The 18,792-nt window shown below is 41.7% G+C and overlaps 1 protein-coding gene across 6 annotated transcripts; it reads left to right on the top strand.

Moving 5' to 3' along the window:
• The first annotated feature begins 8,749 nt into the window (after positions 1 to 8,749).
• CBLN2 (cerebellin 2 precursor) lies at positions 8,750 to 16,359 on the top strand. 6 transcript variants are annotated; one of them, XM_044774867.2, is made up of 5 exons: positions 8,750 to 9,127; positions 9,583 to 9,627; positions 10,766 to 11,277; positions 14,270 to 14,389; positions 14,657 to 16,359. In XM_044774867.2, exons 3-5 carry the CDS (start codon positions 10,921 to 10,923, stop codon positions 14,852 to 14,854), a joined length of 675 nt encoding a protein of 224 aa, XP_044630802.1. In that variant the 5' UTR covers positions 8,750 to 9,127; positions 9,583 to 9,627; positions 10,766 to 10,920; the 3' UTR covers positions 14,855 to 16,359. The 6 variants fall into 6 exon arrangements, with proteins under 6 accessions (XP_044630802.1, XP_070368966.1, XP_044630803.1 ...); XM_070512865.1 differs by lacking the exon at positions 8,750 to 9,127 and adding an exon at positions 9,202 to 9,341; XM_044774868.2 differs by lacking the exon at positions 8,750 to 9,127 and adding an exon at positions 9,206 to 9,357.
• Positions 16,360 to 18,792: the final 2,433 nt, after the last annotated feature.

Genomic DNA, 18,792 nt, shown 5'->3' on the forward strand with positions numbered 1-18,792 from the left:
AATACAAAAGCTAACAAGTGGAGGGACAGTATTAAAATGTGCCCGAGTCTTCTGGTTGCATATCAGTGTCGCCAGGATCAGACTAGAGAAATCTGAAATCTCTGTACACGCCCCCCCCGAAAAAAACCTAAAAAAATCAAAATGTCCTCAATCTAATTTTTCATGGTGGGTTAATAAATAAACAATATTATCTTAAGTTTTGAATTTTTACTTTGCTTTTTAAATCATTTGGTCTGTTAGGCTTTTCTGAAAATACACATGAAGACATATGATAGAATTGCCTAAAATCGCTATTTAAGAAGCAGCAGAATCAACTTATCAACATGCAAATATAAGTAGAACGCCCAACAAGTAAAGGTGTGTGTTAGATGTGTTGAAAAGTAACAAAACAAAAAAGTCATGGTGCCTCTTTGCAGAGAATTTACAGTTTGTGGGTGTGCAAGAGGTGTATATAAGTGATCTAATGCAGGACTCCCCATAGCACCACAAAAGATATGCGAACAAGATGATATGAATATAACAGTATATCATTTCAGGGAATTATTAAATGCATAGAAATAAATCATGGAAAATGCTAGTATTAGTCCAATATTTAAAAACTATCCTATGCAGAACATATCTTAAACATTATGAATTAAACCAAAACTTGATCTAATTTTTGATATTCACTGGAAGGTTCCTAAAGGCACACAGAGGATTTACAAACTCATAAAAAATAAAAACATCACTGTCAAGTAAGGCAATTCATGTTATGCTATTTTTCATGATATGAACCTTTTGCTCAGTATTTTTGAAAGCTAGGTAAAAATAGTTCTAGTTGCTTAGGGTTCAGAGTCTAAGAAATTTAGTATGAATATTCCCTTGTTAATGAAAGTGCTTGTCTTTCTTTTCCCAAGCCCATCTTCTCCATGACCCCATACAACGTCAGCTCTCAGTCTCAACTATCTCTTGATCCTCTGACTTCTCAGCACTCATGACAAATCAGCACTTTCCTGACGTTTTGCATTTTGATTCATTAACTGTCTTCTTTACCTCCCTATACAGTCATGGTTTTCTCTAGAAAAATGATACAATATAGTCTGTGCCTCAGATATATTAGAAATTTAACAAATGTGTGTGCTTATTGGAAACGATGAGGAACCTGCAGGAAAATCCATAGACTTTCTCGTAGATTATCATGAGAAGTCAGAACCATGATTTATCAAACATAAATCTAGTCAACTTGCCAAGGGATGAATTTTGTTCAACATTTTGCTTATTTTAAAGTTAATTTTTAACTTGTGAACATTCTGGTAGTGGGTAAACAAAGTCCACATTTCCCATAAAGAAGAGTAATATTTTGATATTACAACCAGGATTATATCTGCTTTTGTATGTATCTACAGATTTTCCATACCAGTTCTTCCCAGATCCGAATGTTAATCTCACTACCCTCTTTACCTGTGTTGCTAGGAACCATGACACCTTTTGACTCAGGAGGCAGAGGGTTACTACACATTCCACAAAAACACATTCTAAAACTTTCAACCCAAGGTAGGTATTTCTCTAGTGATATGCAAATGAACTGAAACCCCTTTCATGACATTTATTGAGTAACTCCTGCTGAAACAATCTTATATAGGATGATAAACTGTCTCTAGGTCTCAATTAAAAATGCATTTAGAAGTCTGTTTTTCCTGTTTTCTCAGTTGTCCTTAATTTGTCTTGCCAAAGTTGAGCTTTTAGAAAAGCAAAAAATAACGTTTTGTGTAAGATTTTAACACAAACGTGATTTCTTTTCTTTTTTAAATTATGTGTATAAAAGATAGCACATCAAACTTGAGAAAACGCTTCAGCAGGAGATAATGAAACAGAATAGCTGTATAATCATGGTATTGGATACTGATTTCCACGTTCATTATATGATCACCAAGCCTTTTTCTGATATGAGTTTAACTTCCTCTATTTAAGCATATTTTCCTCATAAATGGCTTCATAGTAAACCTTCAGAATATTTTTCAGGTGTTGATTAATTCCCCATAAGAAGAGAGGAACAGATCTTTGCTACTCAAGGTGTAGCCTGCAGGCCAGCAGCATTGGCCTCAGCTGCTAGCTTGTGAGCAATGTAGAATTTCAGGTCCCCTCCTGGGCTGACTCATTCAGAATCTACATTTTTAGCAAGATTTCTAGGTGATTCACGTGCTTGTTACAGTCTGGGAATCACAGGCATGTATGATCCCCTTTCTCAATTTTACTGCCCTTCTTTCCTGTGTGAATCTGGTATTAATAGACATCCCCATCATCTGGGAGAGTTATGATGGAGAAAGCAAACGAAGGAGGTGGGCAATGGACAGCCAGGGAACATAGATGCTGCCTGTACATGATCAGAAAAAGAGCTCAGCAGTTGCCGGCTCCCTGCTTGCTCAAATGACCAGGCAGCACATCAGTCACTTTCAGGTAGAGAAACATTTCTTAAATATATTTGTTCCTGCACTCTGATCTCTGTGCAGAGGATAACCATATTTCTCTTAAAAACTTCTGATCAGTGTAAAATGGCTTTTATAGTGGATTACATCAGAGGAATGACTCCTAAGGGGAGCCAGCTGTTCTTAGCTTGGGTAAGGTGTGACGCTATGAAAAACTGGCTGTCAAGTTCCTCAGTATTAAAACATAACAGTAGTATGAACGCTGACTTGATATTCTGTTAGCGTGCTCTATTTCCAAAGAATAGTCTCAAGATCAGCAGTTAGTATCAAGCGTGAAATAATTAGTTACTGCTACTGAATAGCTTCTGAAACAACAGAAAGGTTTTATCCATATGGAGGGAATGTTTGAGTTACATTTATTCTATGCTGGACTAAAATATTCCCATCCACAGTCCAGTTTGCTGCAGCGATACGATAGAAATACCTTCTGATTCCCAGGTCACTAGGGTGATGGCAGGGACATTAGCTGGACTCGGTCAGCTAGGAGATGGTGACAAGGAGCTAGTTCACTAAGAGATCTGCTGACTTCAGGTCACCAGCTCCAGACTGGTCCCACATTCGGCTCTCACACTGCCTTCAAACACAGGACGCATCAGATGGTTCTTCCTAAACTCCCAACTTTTCATCCCTTTAATTCCATCAGATCCTGTGACTTGTTGCTTTTTGAGCATGCAGACATGTCCTTTGGTAAGAACAGATAGCCTCTAGGTTAAAATGACAAATTGGAAATAAAACATATTTCAGAATGCCAAAATGGTTATATGCCTGGTGTTCTTAAAAGTGTTTGGGGCTACCTCCAAAATTTTTGGACTCAAAGAATTATTGAACAAGCACAAATACAACATGCTCTTATAAGTCATTCTTATAGGGGAATATACGAGAGGGAAATACACACTGACCTGTAACCTCATAGAATATTTCTGAAAGTACAAGAGCTACCAGTTTTGTTTTTCCTTAAATCTTGCATGTTCTTATTTGAAATTAGTTTCTAGGAGAAAATATATGATTTATGTAAATGACATGTACTTAAAATATTCTGAATATGAAGAGCCCTGAAAATATACATGTAGCTCATTCGAAAAAGAAACTTACACACTTACAGTATAAGAAAGAGCATTGAAGTAAAAATTCAGGAAATGCTTTAGCTACATACTAATGATTCTCTACTACCTTCTGGACCACTACAATTTTTTTTAGCAAGAGCTTGCAGAAGGAAGTTTCATCAAGCAATGCTATCTTTTATTGAGAAATAAGAGTTGACAAATGGCATCCTTGTTTATGACGATTTTTGTTTTGATAGGATTAAAATGACTAACATTAGACTCTTGACCCAATTTGGTAAAGCAACAGAGACATTTCCTACCATAAAATAGAAGAAATTAAATATTAGGATTATGTAAGACAATGAGACATAGCTGAAAAGAATAAAGATGAATTGTTTCTTTTCCAACCGATAGGTTCCATGTTTCCTGGTATACCATATTTCAAATATTAGAAGTCCATTAAGTCACTAATTTGTCTTGCATTCTGATTTTAAGATATGCCTTATTAAGAATCAAGTATCATGAGAAATTAGAGTAATAAGAACATAGATTATCTTGTATGTTTTCAATACCCTTGCCACATATAATCTCATAAACACTAATATTTACCCTCAGATAACTAGACTTATTTTTTTAAGTCTAAAAGGCAACCTAGAACAACAAAACGTATCCTTTTATAATGTAATATGTTCATTTTGCAATATTGTAGAAATAGTATTACCTTGTAGTCAGAGGTTGCTCTATATTTTATCAGTTTGCTAAAAGCAAAATTAAAAACTCATATTTTTAAAGAATGTTTATTGAATGTTGAAATGTATGTCAGAAAAAATAGCTGGTATATGGTCTTTGAAAATAGTTCAATATGCTTTTAGAATGGCAGAGGTAGTTTGTTTAGTGTAGTATGACTACATAATGCAAGCAGTCTTAACTGACTTGAATTCAGCTAATGTGGAATTTCTGTCAAATTTTTTTTAGCTAATTTGACCAGATGATTTTTTAATAATTTCACTCAACAAATGACGAACCAGTTACTTTATACAGACAAACTTTTCTTGGTCTCTCTGTTGAACTGAATTAGAACTGGTTCCAATTTTTAAAAATTTTTTCTTATGTTGCTAATTCATTATTAAAGTGCCCACATAGCATTGAGTATTTATACTTTTCATTTCTGTTTTATATCTTTAAGTTAATATGATCTTCAGTATGTTCTTATTACACTGAGAAATATAAACATGCATATTTAAACAATTTAACATATATAATTTGAGTATGCAATATTTAGAATTATTATTTTCCACATCTTAATAACCCTCTGGAATAGCATTACACCATATTGCAAATATATTTACTAATAATTTTATAAAATTATATTTTTACTACGGTAAAAATACAACTACATTATGCCCAGCAATCCTGCTACTGGGTATATATCTAAAGCAAACGAAATCAGTATCTCAAAGAGTTATCTGCACCACCACGTTCATTGCAGCTTTATTCAGAATAACCAAGATATGGTAACAAGCTAAGTGTCCTTCAACAAATGAATGGATAAAGAAAATGTGGTACAGATATACAATGGGATATTATTCATTCATAAAAAAGAAGAAAATCCTGCCTTTTGTGACAAAATGGATGAATCTGAAGGGCATTATACTAAGTAAAATGAGCCTGACAGAGAAAGACAAAACACTTTGTGGTATCAATTATATGTGGAATCTAAAAAAAAAGCTGACAGGGTCCAGCCTGGTGGTGCAGCGGTTAAGTTTGCGAGCTCCGCTTTGGCGACCCAGGGTTCCCTAGCTCTGATCCCATGTGTGGACCTATGCACCACTCATCAAGCCATGTTGTGGCAGCATCCCACATATAAAACAGAGGAAGCTGGGCATAGATGTTAGCTCAGGGTCAATCTTCCTCAGCAAAAAGAGGAGGATTGGCAGCAGATGTTAGCTCAGGGCTAACAATCCTCACACACACACACACAAAAAGCTGAAGTCATAGAAATAGAGAATAGAATCCTGGTTGTCAGGGGCTGGCGGGAGGGGGAGTTGGGCTGACATAGGTCAAAGGGTGCATTTTCAGTTGTAAGAATAAGTTCTGAGGATGTAATGTACAGTATGGTGACTACAGTTAATAATATGGAACTGAACCCTTGAAAGTTGCTGAAAGTAGATCTTAAGCATTCTCACCACATAAACAAGAAAAGAAAAGGAATGCATTATGTTAACTATATGAGGTGTTGGATACATTAATTATCTTGAACTTGGTAATCATGCTACAGTGTATATGTATATCAAATCATCACCATGTACACTTTAAATAAACACAATTCTATTAGGCAATTATTCTTCAAAAAAGTTAAAATAAAGAGAAAATTGTTTTTGCCTGTTAATGCTTACAACGTTTCTTTTTAAAAAGTATGTATATGGCATTCACATCCAAGAGTATGAAATACATATCAGGTCATATTTTTCCCATATTTATAATAAAATCATAGATATTATATATTAGTTTAAAGAAGAAAAGACTCTAGTGCATTCTAAAGATACATTTCAGTGATGAGTTCTACCCAAAGAAAACAAATTTAAGCTGTATTAGAGATAAATATTTAGGCCAAATGAAAGGAGGGCAACTTGAATTATCACAGCCACTTTTTTTTAACATTAGAATACTTTCCCTTTAAGTCTTTTAAGTTCTAATTGACCATCTGTCTACCACAGGGTGACTGTGGGTGTTAAGCCATGCACCACATCCTAGATAAAGGAAATTGTGCAATATCTGACAGATAACTGATGCTCAGTCAACAGGTGACATTGCTATTGTGTATGCGGATGTTCCCACACTTAAGAGAATAGAGTCTACTGCTGCTGCTTGGTAGTACAGTACCCTCTGCTGATTGGAAGGTTTTTTTTTCTGCAGTTTCAGTTACCCAGAGTCAACTATAGTTCGAAAATATTAAACGGAAAATTCCAGAAGTAAACAATTCATAAGTTTTAAATTGAGTAGCTTGATGAAATCCTGTGCCACCTGTTCCACCCTGCCAGGGACATGAATCATCCCTTTGTCCATTGCATCCAGGCTGTATACACTACCCACCTGTTAGTCACTTAGTGCTGGTCTTGGTTATCAGATCCACTGTCCCGCTACCGCAGCACTTGTGTTCAAGTCACCGTTACTTTACTTAATAATGGCCACAAGAGAAGTACTGCCATCAATTCGGATCTTCTCTTACTGTTCCTAACTTATAAATTAAACTTTGTCATAGTTAGGGATGTATAGGAAAAATCATAGACCACATAGGGTCCGTTCGGTTCTATGCTTGGTTTCAGGCATCCACTGGGGGTCTTGGAATGCATACCCCGAAGATAAGAGGGGGACTCTGTAATGGCAACGATTACTAGTAACATGAGAATGGAACAGAAAATGTAATTCCTGCCGTAACTAGCAAACACTTCACTTTTAAATTTAGTTATATTCTGAAAATATTTTTAAACATGTTTATGAGCTAAAATCCCATCATAACATAAAGACGCAACTTAAATGTCTCCTTATACGTAGAACAAGCAGTGAATAAATAAGGTTCCATTTATCTGTCAATCTACTACTGTTCACAATTACTAATTTCCTTCTAAAATAAACCTCAAACCTAAATTTAAACCTAACCTATTTTTGTCCATTATACAGGAATGTTTATTGCTCAAATTCCATAATTTACTTCACTATATAGGTTAAAGTTTTCTTCATTTATAGAATTTAAACATCTTTGTTGCCACGTGGAAAAGAGGTTTGATTGTTCCGCCCAAAGGTGATGCTAATCTGGTTCATGTGTGTCTGCATTTGTATTAGTCAAAATAAACGTTTGTAGTACAATATTTAAGAATTGCTTAATAGAGCTGTTATTTAGAGACTTATGGATGTGTGAGAGGTATTGCTACTCAATTAGTATCCCCAAATTGGCCTAACGGTCAGTCTGTGCCCCACATTTCTTTCATAGGTCTGGTGTTCGTTGCTATTTATGCTTGCACGCAAATCAGTACTCTCTATGATGGAATGATAGAGTTGTGCTGGACAATAAGAGATTGTCAATTTGACATAATATTGGAATGAAGTCACTATCTGCGAGTAAGAATTAACAATGTCCACTGTGTTAAACTCACAAAAATGATAGCAAAATATGGTGACTTTGAAAAAGTTTCCCAGCAAAATCCAGTACGTCTGACTAGCATTTTATAAAAGTGTTGAAATAAAGTACTTAATTTTCAGCAAATATCCTTAAGAGGATAATAGATTTGGGGGCTACTTTATATTTTGTACTATTTTGCATGTTAAAGTAGAAAAACATTTGGCTCAGAAATTCTTTTAACCACATTTTTACAACCACATTAAATATTTACACTCAGATAATAACCTGCCTTTCTCCTTTCACTTTCCCCCTGTCTTCCTACACATCCATTTGGATTGAAATGACCTGAAGTGAATTTCATCTTCAGTCCTCCGAGATGAGGCCTCGGCAGTTTTAAACAGGGAAAAGAGCCATGTGAGAGCTTATGGGAAATAAGGCCTTGAAAACCCCCTACCTAAAAAGACTCACGTTGTAGCACGGGACCAGGACACGGGCTGAAATCTTTGAAAGAAAGAGAGTTGAGTGTGAAGTCTAGAACAATAAAAAGTACTTTTGATCTGTTCTTACTAATAGCATTGTCCGACTTCGGTTCACTTTTGATCAGCTATCAGTAAAGCATGCTACGCAAGTCAAAGGACTAAGTATTTATCTAAACTATGTTTTTAAAAGTCAAGTTATAAGGAGGGTGCATATTTAAATATTCTTTGTTTAAGGGAGGCATGGACTACGCAGCCCAGGCGTCCATGCAAAGGTTTTGCAGACAATAACCATTGGTAACCTGACTGCAGAGTTGTTACAGCAGTAAAGATCTGCAAACTCAAGACAGCTGTTTCGTTTTGTCAGGGGCAAGGGTATTGAAGGACACTGCAAAGAGCGTTTATTGTTGTTATATTCTTTCAGAGGCCGGGACTGCTTTTTGGGGGTCAAAGAAGACCATCAGCAATCCTCATCCTTGTCCCTAGGACGCCCCCTCTTCTGCCGGAGCCCGCAGCCTGAGGCAGGGAGGCCCCAGCGCCCGTAGGTGGCGCCCCACGTCCGTGCTTGCGCTTCTCGCCCGCGCTCTGGGCGCATCTCGGAAACCCGGTGCGTCTCCCCAGGTCGTTAGAGCTCAGAGCAGCCGTTTTAATAAATAAGCGCGAGTGCCAACGCGCTCCGCGAGCTCCGAGGTTTAGAGGAGCAGACACAGAAACCCAGGTGGAGGCGCCTCTTTAATCCCTGCCAAAACCTGACATTTCCCAAACTGGAGATTCCGGAACCGCAGCCTGTAAACCATTAAAAATCCCAAGCTTTTTCTCTCCATCCCAGTCCTTTTTTTTTTTTTTCTCCAAGAACACTGTTTTACCCCCTAATTATGAAAGTGGTCACGCTATTCAGGATTAAGACTTGGAGGGGATTTGGAAACGAAAAGAAAGAATCGAAAAGAAGAGGCGCGACCGGTGCTTTTGAGGGTGCCTAATTTTAAAAAGAGGCATCTGGGAGGATTTCGCTCTGGGTTTTGGGTGAGAGTCGGACCTGGGCGGTGCAGGGTGAGGCGGGGGTGCTGGGAGCTGGTGCGGAGCCCGGGAGGGGCCAGTGCCCGGAGTCCTCAGGGCGTTCGTTGCACTTGGCTGTGCTGTCCGGAGACTGGACGAGAGGCGGGGACTGGGGGGCCCGACAGCGAGGCGCGCTGAGGGCGAGTTGGGCGCGAGGGGCCCTCCGAGGCTGCAGGCCCGGGTGCGGTGCCAAAAACGTACGGGCGCGAAGCGGCGGGCGTACGCTGTGCAGGGCGCGGGGCGTGCGGGGCCGAGGCGCGGCGCGGTGCACACGGGTGCGGGGCGCGGGGCGTACCCAGAGCCAGCGCGGGCCGGCGCGGGAAAGGGACAGGGCGGGGCGGCGCGGTTATTGGCCACGCGCGGGGAGCAGGGTCGTGCTCGGTGTCTCCTCCCGCCAGCTCCGGCTTGTCTTCTCTAAGCAGAACAACTTCGTGGACAGCAGCGCTCCTTCATCATGGATGTTCCAGGTAACCCAGCCCCGACCCTGCCCTCGGCTCCGTGCGCGTTAATTGCAGTCATGCATTTATTTTAACCGGGACCCTGGCGAGCCTGCGGTCTGGGCGGCGAGAGCGAGCGCGACAGAGAGAGAATATCGAAATCGTTTTGTACTGGGGCTGAGGAGAGGATACTCATGGAGAAACAACTTCTCTCTTCTTAGAAAGACTATTGGAGGAGTTGTTCCGAGGCTGTGGGCGGTGAGGGGAGAGGCTTCTTTGCTTTTTGTTTTTCGGCTGGATGTTGAAATGACCTGTCTAGTTTGGTGGGAGAAGAGAGGGCCAAGTAGAAGTGCCAACGGGCGCGTAAGTTAGCAGAAAGCTACAGGGCTGCCTCCCAGCCAGGGCGGAGGGAGCCCGAGTCTAGAGACAAAAGCTGCACCATCAGCCAAGCTTGGGGTTCCCGTCGTTGGAATCCTCTGGTCCTGCGCCAGAGAGAGGGATCCGAGGGGCTTCTCCAAAAGGGCACGCTGGCTGCGGGGACTTTGGAAGTGGGTGTTTGATTTTAGGGTCTCTATCTCTTCTTTTTTTGCCCCCTCTTAATCTTATTCACCCTAAGGAGCTTCCTGGGGATTTTGCTCTTTGGGTGGAAAATGGATAAAATCTTCACCAAGTGGACTGTTTGTTTGTTTGTTTTTAAATAAAACCTCCAGGATGGAAAAATAAGAGGATGTAAGGGAAAGCAGAGAAAGGAAGAAGCTTTCTTGGTGTGGCTTTCAAGAAAATGCGGCTGAAATGAAGGCGATAAAGCATTAGTGGATTTTTTTTCCTTTGCCAGCGTCTTGAGTCCTCCCCCGCCTTGGGCTGAATGGGCCTAGGGGTGGCGTTGACGGGGTCTCTGAGAGTCCCCGACCCTGTTTTAGCGTTGACTCCCTGCACAATCCGTGGGCACCCCGGCGCGCGCCGCCAGGGAGCCTTCAGGCATGCCCTGCCCAGTGCGCCCGGGCGTTTCTCCGGACTTGTGCCAATCCGGGAGGTGGTGGCTGTGCGGGGGACTACAAGGGTGGCCTCCAGGTAGGGGGCCCGAGTGCTGCTGGCACCTGCTCCCCAGGTCCCCTCTTCCCACAGCTTCACCTCCCAGTCTAAGGGTTTGGGTTCTTTGCCCTGACAGGTCCGCTGACGCCTTTCTTCTGAGGACGACCCTGGCCTTGACCATCAGAACAGGGGACCGAGGCCAGAGGAGGCAACCCCCGACCCTGAGCGCCTCCTCCTGCGCTCCTCCTGCTCCTGCCCGCCTCCGCCCCCGCGCGCCGCCCCCTAGCCCGGATGCCGGCGCCCGGCCGGGGCCCCCGCGGGCCGCCGCTGACCATGCCCGGGCGCCGGGGGGCGCTGCGCGAGCCGGCCGGCTGCGGCTCCTGCCTGGGGGCGGCGCTGGCCCTGCTGTTGCTGCTGCTGCCCGCCGGCTGCCCGGTGCGGGCGCAGAACGACACGGAGCCCATCGTGCTGGAGGGCAAGTGCCTGGTGGTGTGTGACTCCAGCCCGTCTGCGGACGGCGCCGTCACCTCCTCCCTGGGCATCTCCGTGCGCTCCGGCAGCGCCAAGGTGGCCTTCTCCGCCACGCGGAGCACCAACCACGAGCCGTCCGAGATGAGCAACCGCACCATGACCATCTACTTCGACCAGGTCAGCCGGCCGGCCTGCCGCCTCGCCTCCCGCCGGGGTGCAGAGAGCGGGGGCCTGGGCGCGCGGGCTGGGGTTCTGGCGTCCTAGACATGGAGTTCCGGCCTGCCTCCTCCTCTCTGCCCTGCCCTACCCTTCTCCCTTTTCCTTTTTTAGTAAGCCCTCCTTCGCATTTCCCTTTTCCACATTGTAGCTTTTTTTATAGCTATCAGCTCAGTTGGCACTTGGATGACTGAGAGTTTCGTAAAGCTGCCTACGCTTTCTAAGAGTCCCGTAAAGCTAAGAGGTCTGAAATGTATTTCCCCAAAGGAAACTGCACGTTGTGCTTTTCGCTGGGGTGGGGGTGTCATTTGTGGTGAATGGGCTTCAGTCACCCCGGTGGTCAACTTACGGAGGCAGTGCCTTTAAAACTCTCCACGCTCAGGAAGGGTTTCTCTTACGGTCTCAGACAACGCTCAGAAAATATATACCTTTTGCTTATTTTAGAATGGACTGGGGAGAGGATGGTTATCTTCAAGAAAAATAAGTGGAGAAGAGTGTGGGAGAAATGGCAGGGATGGTTATATAAGGACAAAACAAAATGGTATGGTTATATAAATGGAATATATAGTAAATACAGTGTATACAGCACAGTATACCAATACAATGTATGCAATACATCGATGTAATATATAGTGTGGCTACATAAATACAAAACAAAGTAAAGATCAGTAACAAGTTGCCCTGAGCCGCTTCTCTTCTTCCGCTTGCTTCAAAGCAGAAGGGTCAGCAATATGATCAGGCCTTGGCAATCCTTCTCTGGGATATTTCTGCTCAGGATTAGAGAGTCCTTGTGTCCCCCCACCCCCCTCCCTTGGTTTCTGTTGTTTTCAGAAACAAATTGAAAACATTATAGTGGTTTCTAAACATTAACTCATCAGTCCCTTCCTTTTGCCAAAATGCTTCCCACAGAATGGAGTACTGGGCTTAGTGGACTCTTAACTGAGTTATCTTCTCTCTGTTAACCAACTCTCACACCTAAGTAGTGACAAACCTACACACACTGTTGACTCTTTTTAGGCCAGTGTATTCATTTATTTAAATCCTTGTTAAGAATTATATATTTGAAGTTTTGGGGTTATTTGGGAGGAGTCTCCCTTTAATCTTCATTTTTTTACAAGACATAAAAGTATTTATTTTAATTAAGTCCAAATAAAGCGGACAACAATGAAATAGGCATTAGGTAACTATTTACTTTATGAATAAGTTCTTTTTTGTGTGTTATTATTATTATTATTCACCTTCTGGCATTCTACAAATAGTTTTCACAGCATTTTTAAATCCATCATTTCATCTGAGTGTCGAGAAAACTCTGTGACATCAGGCAGGATAAGCATAGTAGGATTCTGATTTTATAGATGGGGAAACTGTGCCAGAGCAGGTTAAATGATGTTTCCCTGGTTCCCCCGTTAGGAAGTAACCGAGACCTGCTTTTCTGGGGCTGGCTGGGTGTTCTTTCAGCTACAGCAGGGCCCTGAATTTACCAGTTTCCTGAATTTAAAATTGAAGTGAAAGAGTTGAGGTAGTTGAGTTGTAAGAAGCAGTCCAAGGGCTGACTGGAGAATCCTTCATTCTTGTTTAAAGCCTTGTAAGGCAGAGTGAGAGCAGAGCCTTGGAGAGACCGGGAACAGGCATCCTGAAGCATTGTCATCTTTAACAATAGAGCCCTGAGTGGCTGTGTGTGCCCTGCAGTGGGGGCTGAAGTGGTACTCGGAGCTCCCTTGAAGAAGCTGGTGCGGGCTTATTCCCCAAGTCCTTGCAGCAGTTGTCCTTGGCAGCAAGGCACATTGCTTTGGGAATTGCATGTTATTCATCTATAATGAGTGTGTAAGAAATAGCAGCAAAAGGTACTCAGTTGCGAATTTACTTTCTGAACAGATGACAGGATCTTCAATCTTGGGTTTTGTTGTTGTTGCTGGCTGTTTGTTTTAAAAGCTAACACCAGGCAAGCCGTTTTATTATTTTAATTGAGTTGTGCATTTATATGTGAGTCGGTATTGGGACAGAATCCAGACACAGTGGCAAGAGTCTGTCTTGAACATCTGCAAAGGAATTGGGTCATAATGGGGGCCCTCCCCTCTTCAAGTTCTGCTTTTGACATTGTAGCATTCTTATCCGCCTTTTATTTGAGAACAGCCATCTGCAGGGTCATGTGCTCTTGTGTCCCGTGGCTGATTTTGTCATTATTCTTGCACCTTGTGGAATTCCCGTAGTTTGAGCTAAGGATGTCCAAGGGGCTGTTTTGACTCTCTCGTTATTGATCAAGCTTATTTGCATGACATCATAGCTCAGCTGAGGGAGCAAGCATGTTGCTCAGAGGAAAGTGAGGGGGAACAGGCACAGCCAACGTTTATTGCAGCCGTTATTGAGCTCCTAATATATGCTGCCAGGGAGTGTGCCAGAGGCTGGGAAGCATGGAGACAAAAACCTTGCACACTCCATTCTCTCATGGAGTCCGCGAAGTGAGGTCGCCAGCTTGATCCCATGGAAGCTATCTCAGTTAATGGGCCACTTCCTCTATAGCCCTTTCTCTACCCATTCAGTATGGCACGCTCCATGCTGACGTCCCCAAACCCCACCAATCTCTGAACAGACTCGATGTGCAATTCATTTACTGACCTGATTGTTTTCCATTCTTTCCATTCTGTTCTCTTTCTCTGCCCTGCCCCCAACATACAAAATTTGCATCCACTTTCTCAATTCATGAATAAAATATACTTTAAAAAAACTTTTATGAATTATAATCCATTAGAATACTTTTGAAATCAACTCCCGCTGTAGGATGTTTTCACTCCAGCTCCGCCTCCTCCCTGGGGCAGCCTTGGGGCGCTGAGTTGGTGCTGCCTGCTGCCCTGCAGCTCAGAGGAGCCAGTGTCAGTGGTTATGGGAGTCTGTTTAAAGCATATGCTGAGGAGGGGCTTGCTAGGTTTGTGCCGTATTCCCTCTTGTTTTTCAGGTCTTAGTAAATATTGGCAACCATTTCGATCTTGCCTCCAGTATATTTGTAGCACCAAGAAAAGGGATTTATAGCTTCAGCTTCCACGTGGTCAAAGTGTACAACAGGCAAACCATCCAGGTGGGTAGCTTTGAAAACTGCCTGGACCCTTTTAGCTTTGGGTTTAACAGTCCCTGATTGCTGCAGCCCCTTTCACCCTCTCTGTGAGGCTGGATGAACCAGGGAGCAGGGCTGACCAGGGGCCTGGGGCTTGGAACCAGCTGAGTCCCTGGGTCTGGCCCTTGGTTTGGGCTCTGTGGAGAGTATGGGGATGTGCAGGGGGAAAAGAACAGGTGTGTGGAAATGGGGTCCTTCATGGTCTGCTGAGCTTTCCCCTCTGCCTCGTAGGTCAGTTTAATGCAGAACGGCTACCCGGTGATCTCAGCATTCGCAGGAGACCAGGATGTTACCAGGGAAGCTGCCAGCAATGGCGTCCTGCTGCTGATGGAAAGAGAGGACAAAGTTCACCTCAAGCTGGAGAGGGGCAACCTCATGGGGGGCTGGAAATACTCCACATTCTCGGGCTTCTTGGTTTTTCCTCTATAAATGCAGAGCCCCCTGGATGGTGGGAAGTTGAGATCTGGACCCAGTATCCGCCCTTCCTAACACCCTGAACTTGCCAGAATAGGACAACTTGTTTCCGACCTCTGTCAGACTGTCTCGGTAGAAGAATGATTTCCTTCTAAAGCTCCAGTATTTTCTTTGAATATTGACCATTCCTCGGGAACCTGGCCTCTAATTAGTTTTAGACTACAAGGTCTTAAGGAGAAATGAAATTATCGATTTGAGCAATTTGTACCTGTGATTGTAAAGTCAATATCGGATTTTCTTGTTGGGACCACTGCCTTTTCTTCTTTTGTTCGTATGCTTTTTGCTGCCCCACGTGAGGAGTGTCGCTGACTCCTGGATGGACTGCAGGTTGTGTTCTGGGCTCAGAGCAAGAGTCCTGCAAATCACTGCCCACCAGCTGGTCCTTGAAATGTGTTCTCTGTGTGTCTGTTCGGCCTTAAGGGAAAGAATGGCTTCACTTTCGTTCTGTATTTTTCCCCCGGGGGGATGGGGTGGACTCGGGAGGGAGAAGGGGGCATTGTGAACCTGTCAAGAAGTGCTTTATCCAGAGAAGCAAATTTTGCACGAATGGACTGCGACTTTTGTTTTGTATTGTTTGTGTATGTGCTTTTTTTTTCCCCTCAAAAAGTTTTGCTATTCTTTCCACACTCAGCTCTGTCTCCTCACCCCCATTTTTATTTTTTGTGTTGGGGTGGCAGAGAGAAAATGTATGTTGAATTCCTGGATGAGACCAAACAAAACAAAACAAAAAATACCTGTATATTTTGTTCTGGATGAGGCCAAAACAAACAAAAGGCACCTGTGTATCAAAGTAAAAATGACAGATGGACAATTCTGCTTATTCTTTAGAAGAGATGCTCTCAGAGATACCTTTAGAACTGACAACTTGGATTTTTTTTTTCTTTTTTAATTTACACTCTGGAATACTTTAAGAACCTGATGTTCCTGGGGGCCTGAATCATGTAAGATGAGAACGGAAGCTGTAATGGCCAAGTCTCCTAAAGATGTAGTTTCTTCTCCAAGTCTACCTGGGTCTTCCCAGTGGTATGTTTTCATTTATTTGGATTCACCTCTGTGTGAGCACACCAGGGTCGGGCCTTCAAAGGCAGCAGGATCAGCTAACTCTCCCTCAGCATCCTCTTCTGATCTCCCAAGGAAAGAGGTGTGTTGACTGACACACCCCTGTGAGCCCCTGGGGGGCAGCCACCTGGATATCATGTGGTTGAAGGTATTGGCAGAGGCATCCTAGGAGCACTTTTACAAGTCCTTCTTGTTTTGCACCTTGTACAACAATATTATTAAAATACAGCTGAGAGTTGATGCGTGCAGGATTCGTATGCCAAGGAAATGTCACTAATCCCAAAGCAATCAAAGAAGAGACCTCAAAATGGATGTTAATTTGTCCGTTGTGTAACAATGTAACCAAAATATTGATGATAAAAAGTCATAATTTAAGATTCAGAATAAATGGTTTTGATGTCTGGCTTGCTCTTCTCCCTCCACACCGTCTCCCAGCTCTCAAAATGCGTGTAAGTAAAGGCCAAGCATCACGGACTTGGGGAAAGTAAATGCATGCTGAGCCTGTTTAAAAAACACACAGACACACAACCCCACATGCAGATCTTACTGTGGGTCTAGGTGGAAATTGCACATTTGTATACATTTCAATTTATCCGTACGTATTTTTCACACAGGAAGATTTTGGGGGAGATAATGTGAAAAGACTATCAAAAAGGCTGTATGGATAGGCAGTCTGCTTTTATCACATGTAATCATTGATGTGGCACAAGTTCCAATTCAAATTTCAATCAGGCAGCACAGCTATAGAAGAAACTGACATTTTAAGATAGCATCAGGTGTTTCTAAGATGTGTGTGAGGATGGGAAGCATTGGGCTCCATTTTCAAATAAGAAATACAGTGGAGATTTTATAAATGAAAAAATGTCGCCTGAATAAGAGCCCAAGTTTTACTGGCCTTAGGTGAAGAGAATAATAGGATGCAGAATTCAATTTGAATTAAAATGCTGTTACATTTTGTGAGGGGGAAAGAAATCAAGAAACATCAACCAAAGGCATGTATTTTGCCTTCTATCAAAGGCGTTGGTTATTGATGCAGATAATGTACACAGCAGGATGCCAGCTAATACTTTTCTCTGTGTTTTATTGCTCTTTAGTTACTTAGTCCTCTTTTACTCATTTCCTTAACCTTCTGTTCAATTTAAAAAAAACAGCAAACCTCATTAGGAGACAATATAATACTTCAGAGGTTGAATGATATATGAGTACTTGTTATTTTTATTGCTTACTAATATGTAATACACATATTTGTATTAGCAACTTTATTACGTATAGATTGTCATTTGGTTACACTGTCTAATAACTGTTACTGAGTTGACCAATCTAAAAATAAATATACTTCAGGAGTTTATTTGATATTAGGAACAAAAGCTTCACCCTGTTTATTCCACTGCTATTTTTTTTTTTTTTTTGAGACAGATGCCAAAGACTACATTGGGAAGAAACCATGACATTAGTGTTTCTGAACTTGTTTATCACCCATGGCCATATCTGCTAAGGTTCTGTATGGCTAAGGATCTTTGGGGGAGATGAAGCTCCTGTGTATGGTCTATAAAAATATGTAGGTCAGATCGAAATTTGGAATATACTTTCTTTTCATTGGGAAAAAAAAAGAGACATCTGTAGTATTTTCAGCCCTATTTGAGCAGCCTTATCTCTGAGCCTCAATTTTCCCATCTGTAGAGAGAGGACAATCACTCCTTCACCTTCTGTGCAACTCACAAGACAACTGTGAGGATCGCACTGAAGTGTCAGAACTTTAACGTGCCCTGATAACAAGAGACATCATATGGAGGGAGGGTGTTTCTGGAAAATCAAATTTTTCAAAATGTAATTTATAAAAAATATTTCAAATGAACATCTGACAGGAGGATACTTTTATGTAAAAATAAATTTCCATATTCTCAAACAATGTATTAAAATTGTAGCATTATATTTAAGCATAATTTGACTTTTAAGAATGCTGGTAATATGAACATATCAAAATTTATACATTTTCATACTAACTTAATTCTCAGTTATGTTATTTGTTATCCTACATGGCTCAAGCTCAGCTTTCTGTTCCAGGCTGTAATACCAACATTTTATAAAAATATATGACTGTAACATTTTTAACACAAGTAAAAAATGAGGTACTGATATTATGGCATTACAATAGTAAGTTTCTCTAGCTGATACATGTTAATCCTACCAAACTGTAAATGTTTTTAAAACGGTACTATTTTTTTAACTTAAAATATATTCTAATTTGAATCACAACCATGAAGTTTCAACTCTAAGTCCTGAGAAACTGTGTTTACCATCTGTAATTCCTGAGCCTTTTTGCATCCTAAAACTTTTGATTTATGTATTCATGTTTTTAAAGTTTGTGCCTGACATGGCTGCTCAGAGCACAGGTGATAAAAGCCTATTGAATAATGACATGAAAACCCATGGAATCCTGTAGAGAGTACATAGATTTACTTGTTTAGAAAAACTTTTTTTAGCTGAATCTAGTTTTATCAAGCATCAGGAGAGTTATAAAAGATATGCAAAACAAACTAAAATCTTGGCTGAATCCTTAATTTTATTTGTAGTATTTCCTTGATATCTTAGCAGGAAAATTGCTATCAAGTCACATGTGTAGTAACCATTACATATTTCTCATTTGCCTGTAAATACATGAACATAAACACCTGATTTTTATCATAGTGATATAAAATACATGGATTGGCCACATTCTCCTGGAATCCAGAAATACGTTAGAGGAAAATTTGATGAATCACTTTATATAAGCCAAAGGTTGCTCCAGCATGCCTCCTATATAGCAAAAGAAGCAAAGAACGTTCTGTCAATTT

Source organism: Equus asinus, chromosome 7 (assembly GCF_041296235.1).
Source record: "Equus asinus isolate D_3611 breed Donkey chromosome 7, EquAss-T2T_v2, whole genome shotgun sequence".
NCBI classification, from domain to species: domain Eukaryota; kingdom Metazoa; phylum Chordata; class Mammalia; order Perissodactyla; family Equidae; genus Equus; species Equus asinus.